General features: G+C 31.4%; 2 protein-coding genes across 3 annotated transcripts in view; both read right to left on the bottom strand.

Annotated features, from left to right (window-relative positions):
* The window catches only part of LOC124543203 (neurocalcin homolog), an 81,786-nt gene that overhangs the window by 6,936 nt on the left and 63,067 nt on the right, over window positions 1-11,783 (bottom strand). The window contains exons 2-4 of the mRNA XM_047121317.1: window positions 836-991; window positions 630-748; window positions 116-304 (exon numbers count right to left, since the gene is read on the bottom strand). Coding sequence (XP_046977273.1) covers window positions 116-304; window positions 630-748; window positions 836-905 — 378 coding nt within the window. The 5' untranslated portion in view covers window positions 906-991. The remainder of the gene's footprint in view (window positions 1-115; window positions 305-629; window positions 749-835; window positions 992-11,783) is intronic.
* LOC124543201 (neuronal calcium sensor 2) overlaps window positions 3,094-11,783 on the bottom strand; it is a 71,590-nt gene continuing 62,900 nt past the window's right edge. For both annotated transcript variants that reach the window (XM_047121315.1, XM_047121316.1), the window contains exons 2-5: window positions 6,302-6,420; window positions 6,051-6,194; window positions 5,650-5,778; window positions 3,094-5,567 (exon numbers count right to left, since the gene is read on the bottom strand). In XM_047121315.1, coding sequence (XP_046977271.1) covers window positions 5,391-5,567; window positions 5,650-5,778; window positions 6,051-6,194; window positions 6,302-6,420 — 569 coding nt within the window. In that variant the 3' untranslated portion in view covers window positions 3,094-5,390. The remainder of the gene's footprint in view (window positions 5,568-5,649; window positions 5,779-6,050; window positions 6,195-6,301; window positions 6,421-11,783) is intronic.

Below are 11,783 nucleotides of genomic sequence, written 5' to 3'. Positions count from 1 at the left end.
AAGTGCTTCAGCTACTTACATTGGGATCAGAGTAATGTATGTGATGTTGTCTCATATTTATTTATTTATTTATATTATCTAATAAGAAGAATGATAAATATATAAGTGATCTTACCGTAACAATTTCCAACATCTCTTGTCGGGAAATGTACCCGTTTCCATCGAGGTCGTACATCGAGAAGGCCCATTTCAATTTCTGTTCGAGTTTACCGCGAGACGTGACGCTGAGAGCGCAAAGGAACTCCCGGAAGTCTATAGTACCGTCGCCGTTAGCATCGAATGTCCGAAACACGTGTTCTGCAAACTGTACAAAAAATATATGTTAAATTCGATTATTTTTTTATTCCTGTACAAGTATCAATCTCCAAACATGACATTTAAAATTGGATCTTATATTATATAAATAATAATTAAATCAATTAAAAAACCATAAAAAGCTTTATTCATAAATTAAAATAGCTATAGACTCCTTAAGCTGGAGCGTTTAACTCGTCTTTAAGTTATGAACTGTATTATAAACTGTTGCATTAGAACTTAACTATGACATCGGGATCGAAACAGCTACTTCCGCTTAGGCGGCACTCGCTGCTAAATATTAGGAACATATTTTTTTTGTTTAATTATCATACCTTACTAGCATCTCCATATGGGAAAAAATTCCCGTATATTTTTTTAAACTCCTCTACTGATAAATGTCCACTTGGACAATCCTTTAAAAATCCTTTATACCATTCTTGTATCTCGGCATCTTCAATCACATAAATAATAATATAATTAGTTTTATTCATATTACAAGTTAATTTCTTTCAACGGTTGATTACAAACAAATGAATACCTGAAAATTCAGTGTTTTGCTTCAGATCTTCTAAGACTTCAGGTTTAAGTTTGCTGTTTTGTTTGCCCATTTTTCTTTTATTTATACCACTTAGATTGAAGAAGTCTCAATAATTTACACAGCCGTTCTATCTCTTAGTTAGTCAATTGTTGTTCCCTAAAATACGAATAAATGATGTAACCATTACATGAATAAACAATAAAGCATTCAAGTAGACATCGAATAACAATAACAAAATCAAAAACGGTATTATTGATCGAGTACAATTTATATTTAGTCTGTTCGTCTGACGCTACAACGTCCACCAGACTCAGTTGAAATGACATGAATCACTCAAGCAACTCAAAACAGTAACACGGACACCAACAGTTAAGAAAATGACGTTACCTCTTCTTCACGTATGGAAAATTAAATTAACGATGATACTAATGGGTGATTTTACAAAATAACGAGACAAATTAAGAAGTTTTTTTTTTTTGTAATTTGTATATTATACATGAATAGGCAAAACGTGAATCATTAAAAATATGTATTCTTAGAAATACAACATAGAATTCATAGGGACAGTGGTTATTTTCCATCTATATAAGTGCCTATCTATTATTCTAATGACGCTGGTACGACAAGGTTGCTTTTGTAAGATACACTGCAAAATTGATACGTTTGTAAATGAGTGCACGTGACATGCACAATAAATGTTTAAAAAATCTTACTCAGACTTGCGAGATATACCGTAAATAAGAATACTGAGCGCCTAAGTTTTTGTCAAGACTATATAATATTTTTACTAAACGCATATGCAATAGTTTCATGCTTGAGTACAAAATATAAATGCGTAACAATGTACACTTGCTCATTGTTAACGTTACTTAATTTTCATAAAATTACTTATAAAAAAAACAGTCCTACTCGTTTTTATACAATCTTGGCTGTCACCTAATAACATATTTATAATCATAATTGATTTGGTTTATTGGATACGATATGATACTAGCATAGCATTATTTACAGAATATTTAAAAAATATATTTTAAATCGATTATAGAAACGATAAAATAACAATTCGTTACATCGAATAGAAGCTATTTCCGAATTGTTATTAATTACAAGGAAATGTTATTTTTAGGTGACAGCGAGTCTCGCGTGTAGTTTGACAAACTGCACGCTCGTTACAAATGTGTCGCATGAATACTATTAAATCATATTATGAGCATGCAAATTATACAATAAATTACTGAATTACATTGCGCTACGTGCCAGCGGCACAGTACTCGACAAAATTGATATTTGAATAATAGAAAATACTAAGACTATTATCGAATGCAACTACGTAAGTACATATCTTAAATGTTATATAATTAATTAATCTATTACACGAACTACGAGGATAATAGGTCAATAAAGTGAAATGCGACCGCGAAGAAAGTGAAGAGTTGAATTGTTTTAAAATTAATCAAAGTAATAACACCTCAGACGATTTACAACCCGATAGACGAAACAATAAGGAATGTACTTTGCTGGTACAATTTTTAATGACATTTTAGAAATAAAATTATAATATTGGCTTACAACAGAATACCTGAGAAAACAATAACAAATAAATAATAAATATATCTTACAAATATTGTTTCGTATTAAAAAAATAATAACTTTTCAGTTGAATATAAATACCTACAACAAAAACAAACATGATTCTTAATATTAACTTAAACCTAAAACAAAAATAAAAACATATAATTTAACCTACTGCCATTGTGGGCAAAATAACTTAAACATAACTCCTGAAAGAGCTACTGCTTCATCCAAAAACTAAAAATTACACAATCATTCTTAACTAATTACTCTATAATGATAAAGACCACAGAGTATACAATTGAAAATTAACAGTAGGTTTGCATAATTACAATTTATTTGGCATATAAACTTTAATAAGAGCATTTTACAAATCATATATAATATACATTAATTAAAGCAGCACAATATTTGACAAAAATAAATTATGACTAATTAATATTTGCTTATATAAAAATGAAAAATTGGACTGAAAAAAGGTTTTTCTATAAATTAAAAATCCCTAAAATCAAGTAAATGACTCTGTAAATCTGAATTTATCATAATATCTTTCAAGGTTAAATATAGTACAGCTAAATCCTCAGAACACAAAGGTATAGAGGTGTATTTGACGTAGGCCAAGGAGTCAAAATTGTAAACTATATGAACTGCAGTATCTTATATTTGAAAGAGAAATTAACCAATATCAAAACAATTAAGTTTAGTTATTTACTGCTACATGCTATCATTTCAATTTAGTTTAATGCCAGTTGTAATTTACTCAGATCTGAGGAATAAAGTATCGCAGACATAAAACAATCAGATAACCTTACAAGCTTATTAGGAATAAACATTTGAGCCAAGATTATAAGTATAGACACAAAAGTTATTTGTGTTCTAAATTGAAATAGAGTTGTGCATTAGCTTTTAATAGAGAAATCTAGTAAAACCTTTTTTTTTTTTAATTTATTAATATTATATATTTATCATAATGAACAAAAAAATAAAACCTAATACAGGCAGCCTGGGTCGCGATGCTGATTTATAGTGTATTTATTATCCAAAAAGGATATATTTTTAATTTGAAAATAGCTCAAGTTTTAAATATAATTTAGTCTTAAAAGTATTAATTGTCCGTTTAATATTTTAAGTTATTTTTTATTTTAATATCATTTAAATTCCGTATTTATGCATCGTTAATAAGGTTTTCTTTTAGATTAACCACATTAAGATTTTCAAAGAATAGTTAGTTTAAAATATAAGTTTTTGAATTATAGATGAAACCGTTATATAAAAAGAAAAGGACAAAACTTACGTCAATAAAACTCATGGAATGTAATCTAAGACAAGAAAAACATTTTCTTTTTAGTTTTCAGTGCATACATTATACATATCGGACAATATTGATCAAAATCATGTTATATTCAAATATTAAAAATGTCTACAAACTTTTTAAACATTTTATATATTTATTACAAAATTACGATTTATCTAATATTTTACTAGCACCCAAACCTGTTTAATACAATATTTCCCTATTACATGTATTTTAGTCGATATTTATTATATATTTTTTTAATTGTGCGGAAAGATATCGTAGCTATCCTTATTATATTCCAATAATCGTGCACTGAAAACTAATAAACATTTAAATACAACAAAACCATAATTCGCGACCCCACCAAACAATATGGCAAATATAAATAATAATTACAGCTTTTTTCATAAATTTTAATTAGTCTACCGTCTAATAAATATACAATCTAAAAGATATGGGGACTAGGATACACTAGAAATTTTGTTCCTTAACTACAATTTGGAAGGAGACTTGTGCATGAATTTGGCGTTATTTTTATCTGAAACAATTGAACAGAGCAGATATCGCGTGGAAGAAAGCAAGTAGTCGAAACGAAAACAAAAGAAGAGAGTAAAACCTATTTTACCAGGAACTAGAAGGCACAGTAGAGGAATGTAATATCGAAGAATATAAAATTAAAGAGCGACTGAAACCTTTACCTAGAAGTCTATATGTTTAAGCTCAAGTCGAACGATGTCAGAATGAAAAAGTCAAAAACCATCGAGGACAGCTAATACTAGAATGTCAGTTTTAAACTGCGACGATAAGATGACGTTCCAAGGAGATATAACACCAGATTTGAAAGATGTGACACCAATGTTCGACATTAGATCGATAAATACTTATTAATATGCATATAATAAAACTTACATATAATTCGACTTAACATCCACAGAAGCGATCAGATTGTGTTTATCGATGCGTGTTCGGTATGCGTTAGGTTCTGCGGTTTAATCTATCAATCTGATCTTCTCTGTTCGATCAACACTATACTAATTGTTGCCTTAATAATGTAAGATTGACATTTGTTTATACTTGTGCAGCACATTAATTAACCATTGATAAATTTAAATTTCAATGAGAGGATAGTTTGAGAACGATTGCCTATTAAGTGTATGGTTCGGATATAATACTTTATATTAGGGGGACGTCCAACGGCGACATTAGGAAAAGTAAAATAATAAAGATTTCACAAATCATCCTCATTGTGTGAATTTAATTGTATCCATCAAAGTTGGGCGTGTCTGTATTGACGCAAACAATACTATCGGCTTTTGATAAACAACATCGGATCGTGCTGGTTTTAGAATTGAGATTTAGGTTGATCGAATGCAATAGCCGCAGATCAAACGTATCGCGGGCTATAATACATTTCAGTTTAATACGATTAGCGACATTATAGACGTGCATGTCAGCGTTTTATATTTAGATCGAATTTTTACTATGCTGCAGTTCGCACGGGAGGAGACGAAACGAACCCGATGTATTAAATGTAAGGGCATCCATCAATCACGTTAAATATCAAAGTCTTAAAGAGTCTTTCGAATATTAAAACTCAAGATGGTAAAATATAAAAAAATAACGCCGTCGGTTCATATTGAGGTATACAAGGGAGAGAATGGTTATGAATGGATAAGAAATAACGCCTTAAGGCGCAAGCATTTTGGAAAGCTCCTCGTCTTGGAGACATCCCTTGAGGAACTCCTCCTGGGTGAGCTGACCGTCGTTGTTTTCATCCATCTTCGCGAAGATATTCTTAGCGCGCTCTTCGGCCGAATCAGCCGGCCTGTTACTTGAACAAGCTCCCAACATATCGTAAATAGCCTGTAATAAGTTAAATTCATGGTCAAAAAATATATTTAAATTATTTCGATTAATGACATTGTAATAATATCTTCTGCCTTACTTGAACGATTTTTGTCATCTCTTGAATATCAATCACCCCGTTTCCATCAACATCGTACATACGGAAAGCCCATTTCAGCTTCTCCTCAGGAGTTCCACTGGAGGTCACGTGGATCGCTTGTAGGAATTCCTAAAACAAACATTAATTCTCGATACACAGCAACATCCCAGGAGCAAGCAATAAACGAGGGCGGTCTACTGTTTTGTACATAATACATAAATCACATAACTCATAGAAATAACAATTTTAATTAAAATGGTAATGTCGTAACATCGCAACATCAATATTTATTTATACAATTCGCAACTGCATGCACGAACAGAATTATAAACACAGCAAATAGTAAACATTCGCATAATTCGCACGATAGATTATATTGGTTTTGGTCGCTTGTTTGTTACCTTAAAATCTATATATCCGTTCTTGTCCATGTCGAATGTCCGGAAAACGTGATCACAGAATTCGACAGCGTTACCAGATGGGAAAAACATCTTATACATGTCGACAAATTTAGCCGGGGTCAGCCTTCCGTTAGGACAATCTTGCTGTGAACGCACAATATTCAAACATTAAGGCATCATTTGGATTCAAAGTAAACGACCTATCAGTCCGCTTGCATGAACGTACAGCTGGCGCCGTCGCTCTTACTTACCTTGAATCCTTTATACCACTCCTTGATGGTAGTCTCGTCGTACGACGTGTGCGTCTTGAGGAAGTCCATATCCTCTTTAGTGAGTTTATCTTTGCTCACGAAGCAACCCATCTTGATTTCTAGAACAAAATAAAAGACATTACACTCAAACTGAACAAATAAATACCTTTTCAATTTGAAATTTTAAAACAGAAATGATCAACAAAGCTGAACACTTTTATCGAGTAAATCATATTGATACTGACTTATAGCAACACTTCTTATAGAACACTTGTTATAGAAAGTTAATAGAAGTAGAATAAACAAAGACGTCTGTCATGAAGTTAGTCTCTATAGATCTAGGAACCTATTCTGTTTTTCTCGGCTGGCATAAATAGCTTCGAGTGTGGTCTGATACGATACATCTCAATCAGGAACTTAACGAGAAAACAGTAGTCAGTAACAGACAAAACAGTGGGAACAAAGCATTTTTTAAATTATTAAATATTATTATTTTTCATGTACAAATGTGAAATAATTGCTGTAATTATACAGACACACAGTTAAATTTTTATTTTACTATGAATAAATATGGAATAGGAGCACCCTTTTATATGTGATTATCCCAAACTAATTTTACTGCATTTTTGCACAATTTTAGTTTAATAACAAATAACAAAAGACTATTTTCTATGTTTAAGTATTTGTATTATTATCTGATTTCTTCGAACTACTGAGATATTCTTGTACTTATGTTTGTAAATCACCGAAAGTTCTTTACAAAAAATCCATTTCCATAACACAAGTGCTTTAGCTACTTACATTGGGATCAGAGTAATGTATGTGATGTTGTCTCATATTTATAAAAAAAAAAAAAAAAAAAAAAAAAATAATCGAATATCGATTTTGTTTATTATTCCTTAAGAATATAAAATGGCCTCTACTTTATAAATTCTGTTAACATCAAGTATCGTCGGAAAATATATGTATACGTTTGTTTATTTGGTAGAAGCACTTTATTAACACTGTCTGCGAAGGTAACAGTTACTCATGTTGCAAAATAAAAGGAGTATAATTACAGGCACACGGGACATAACATCTTAATCCCTAAGGTTGGTGGCACATTGGCAATGTAAGAAATGGCCAATATTTTTGAAATACCAATTTATATGGACAGTAGTAACCACTTATCATCAAACTATTTGTTCATCTGCCTACATATATACCTACACAGTCCCTGAAAAAAAAACATGACGGTGGCACTCTACGGCTTTTTTTTTAAATTTCATAGCGATTTAAAATTACAGGAAAACGTATTTATATTACACACACATAAAAACTATTTTTAATTTCTTTTTAACGATCCCGTCATGCAATCAATCTTTATTTACGAACACCGAATGGAATATCGTTCAAAAGGCCTTTTGAAATGCAATCAAAAAATAGGTAGGCATTTGAAGCATTGCACTTATGCGACATCGTTTCTGCTAATTTTTTATGTAAGGTTTGTTTTGTTTACATATTATTGTTTTAATTTAACGTTTGAACGGTATCGAGCATGTAACTGCGCGTGAATTGTTAATTCTATAATTTTCCAATGGTTCAAAGTTTAAATTATCTCCTGGGAATTGTTACATTTCCCGGGAGATAGACTAAACTTCAATACAATACAATATGGCGACCCGACCTACTTTATAAGTTATTAACAAGCCGAGTTCTATTATAATTTATCACGTGTTTAGCCGTTGATGCGTGCACAGATAGTACACAATAAACCATTTATAAAATAAAACAGGCTAGGTGCAAACCATTTTTTTTAAGCAACGCTGTGACGCCTGTGTATATTTACCAAAACTCATGGCGATCCGTTGATCGCTGTAGAAGTTGATGTATATTATAATTTGTAGTTTCATCTAGTAGCGAGCAATCTATTCTAATATTATAAATGTGAAAGTAACTCTTCCAGTGTGCCTATCGCTCTTTAACTGCTAAACCAATGAACCGAATTTGACGAAATTAGCTTTGAAGAAAACTTGAACTCCGAACGAGAGTATATACTAATTCTTTGCTTAATGACAACCCCTAACACGCGAACGAAGCCGCGGGCGTCAACTAGTAATAAAATATAAGAATAAAAATCTCCTCCATTCAATAATATAATTTTGCATTAACTTACACAGTTAAGACTTAATTTAAACTTGTTAGAGATTATAAAAAGTAATAAGTCTTTTTTGTTATTTACCCGTCGGATTTATTGGCCTATATAGCGACGATTTTAATAAAAGGCATTGATATGAATCCTACAAAAGCATAGGGCGTGGAAATGTCATGGACTTAACGACGATAAAGATAAGCGAAGCGCGCACCCTCGTGGCCCTCGTCACAGGTACAGAAGGCGTGCTTCTAATACACATTTCGATAATGATAAATCGTAAAGCTAAAACATGAAACCAAATTATAAGCGACATTGTAGCTATCATCGGGGCTTTTAACACGTATCACTTTTATTTATTAAATAGAAGGCGCCTGGTTCATATCAGATACCTGATACTAAACAGTGACCTAAGACGTCAAATTGTCACAAGCCATGGATATTTGATTACTTTCTTTTATAAGTGACAAAAGCCACAAGACCACCCATCAACGTCTCCTATTGTGTCGGCAGAGAGAAGAGGTGAACGAGTTCATGTATCCAAGGACAAGTGACCAAACGAAGCGAAAACATTCTTTAACATAATTTTCAAGACAACTATTTAGAATATGATCCGAGTTGGCCCAGAGAGTAGACCGCGCAAAACTCAATCGATGATTGCGGTTTCAAACCTAGGCAAGCGCCACCGAATTTCCCTGTACTTATGTATGTGAAATTCATCTTGAGCTCGGAGGTAAAGATAAAACATTTGCTATAAATCAACCCGAATCGGATTAGGTGCATTTAGCTCCAAGATCTTCTCAAAAGTAGAGGAGATCTTAGCATAGTAGTGAGACAGATATAGCAGTTATGTTTATTTCAATACACTAACACATTAGTAACAACATATAAAGGATTTTGCTGTCAGACAGCATTTTTATTACATCATTGTAGTATTTATACATATAGGACAGCTCAAAGACCATAAAACAATAATATATTGCTAACGTTAGTTTATGAGCTTGAGACAGTTTTATGAAAGGGAACATTATTAGTGAGCTGTGGTGCCAGCATATATCTGTTCGACGATAAGCAATCCTGATTGGGTGAAAGTATCATTGCAAGCGCAGATCGTATTGTATGAAAAATGATCAGTAGACGATTCATTGATGACAAAAAAGCTGTTTTATAAAGTGGATAAGTGAAGGGGTTAAGTAAGACCTTATATATATAACTCAAATGTCAATGTTTAACCAAAAAAAAATACTTTTGATATTTACGATGAACATTTAATTGCAAAAGGTAAACTCACATCTTATCTATCTTAACTTATTAAATAATATGTATTAACTCAATGATTTATCATCGTCGAGCGTAAACTATTAAAGTTAGGTCCAGGAAAATTTGATGAGTTAAATCGTTTTATTATGTAGAGATTCACTAAGGAAGATATTTTGGAAATTCTACCCCTAAAGGAGTGAAATTTGGGATGAAATAGTTATTTTTAAGTAAGAAACATGAAAGTTTATTTTTGGTTTACTCACAAAAAGTGAGTAGATCCGTATTTAAGCGTGTCTGGATATTCTGCCCCTAATAATTTTGAATACAGTATACTAGTTACCTGGTTTTATAAAGTTTTAAATTTAAATGAATCTCTTTACAATATTACTGTATCATATTTTTGTTTATAAAATCAAACCTACTCAAAAGTAAATCTGTATAGAATAGAAATGTACATACATAGTCTCCATTATTGATTTTAATTTTATTTTATTAGGTACCAACTACCTAGTTATAACCGCTGGACTAACTCAAATTGTAGTTCTATATAATTATGTAATGTAAGGTTATTTTCTCCATAACATTTTCATAAAATAAAATAGGTAGTTGTATAGTTAGGATTAATATTTAACAATGTAAGCTTTTAGCGATCTGACACGTAACATTATTCAAGCACGGAAGGGCATGTAGATTGCATGAAACGTAAAAATTAACGTATATATAGTATGTGGGGACTGATATGAATTTTCGTTTTAATATTAACATTATATTTCGTTAAACTCTCATATAAGTAGGAACAGTTTCATTTATTTCTTTATCACTCTGAATATAAATAGTAGTAGTAAGAAGCAAACGCCGAGAAGGCTTTAAGTTTGGATGGATTTGCATATGGAATTTTATTCTACAAGTGCTGGTCCACACGATTGTTTTCTACAACACGGAGCCTATGATGAATCATATGTACCTATATTAGAAGAAATAAGCATATAAAAATTGATTTGCGCTTGCCCGAGATTTTCCCGATTGGTTTGATTCCGCTTTTTTGGTTATGTCTGTTCTAGCCTTATCAAACAACACCGGTCTTGTAGGAGCCTTTAAGAAATGCGAAAGGCTCATTTTCCTAGTCGTATCGGTGGTTGTCTATGCCGTAAATAACTACTTCATAATAATAAATACTAGCTAATCTTAATATAAACTTTGACAATATATACATATATTACTTGACAGTTACGACATTAAAATTCTAACGGTATTACCTATAAACGTTGTTTTCCGTGGTGTTTAGTCAAAAAATTATTATCTTTCAAAGAGCTCTCGAGGTTTATGCACAAAATATTTTTGCAACTGTTATATGAATTTAACATGAGGTTAAGCAACATTTGACAGTATATTCACTTTACGGCTCCGGATACAAGCCATTGTGAATCACTCATCCGTTTTTAATGTCAATTAATTTCACGTCATTTAGGACGGCTTTTGCTTAACATATTAATTAATGGATAAGAACAATAAATTCTAATAGGTACAAATATTAACATAAATAAGAATAAAGTACGGCCAGGAGATTTTCTCAATTCTTTTCTTATTTATTCAAATAGGAATATCGTAAACAAAAACTCTATTTTAGTTGATACCTCTTTTCATTCTATTTTTAAGTTTTAATTCAAAATAAAAATAATGATTTAACACAAAGCTAAGATTGTCCAGTCGCCGATGTTCCTGCAAGTATTCTTTTATATGTTCAAAAATGTTATTGTATTCAAGGGTCTTAGGACTTAATCCTTAATAAATATTATATATACATACATCACAAATTGTATTGAGTAAATGTTGTATTATTTGCATTTCGTGTCATTAGTATGTGCAGCGACTATAGGTATATTTGATCTTGGAATGTTGCTTTGTGCCAATATTTGCCACAAAGAGTAAGTAATAGCTTGTCTCTCCAAAGCACTTTGAGTAAAATCAACGTTTCCCACGAGCAAAAGGGAAAACTAACGTAAATGAAAATAAATTAAAAACGATATTTTCTATTACAAAATATATTCAATTTTCCTGAAAGAATTATTTCGATCCTTCCAAATTATATAT

Source organism: Vanessa cardui, chromosome Z (genome assembly GCF_905220365.1).
Source record: "Vanessa cardui chromosome Z, ilVanCard2.1, whole genome shotgun sequence".
NCBI classification, from domain to species: domain Eukaryota; kingdom Metazoa; phylum Arthropoda; class Insecta; order Lepidoptera; family Nymphalidae; genus Vanessa; species Vanessa cardui.
The sequence above is the reverse complement of the archived record's forward strand: the minus strand, read 5'-3'. Positions and strand labels throughout refer to the sequence as shown.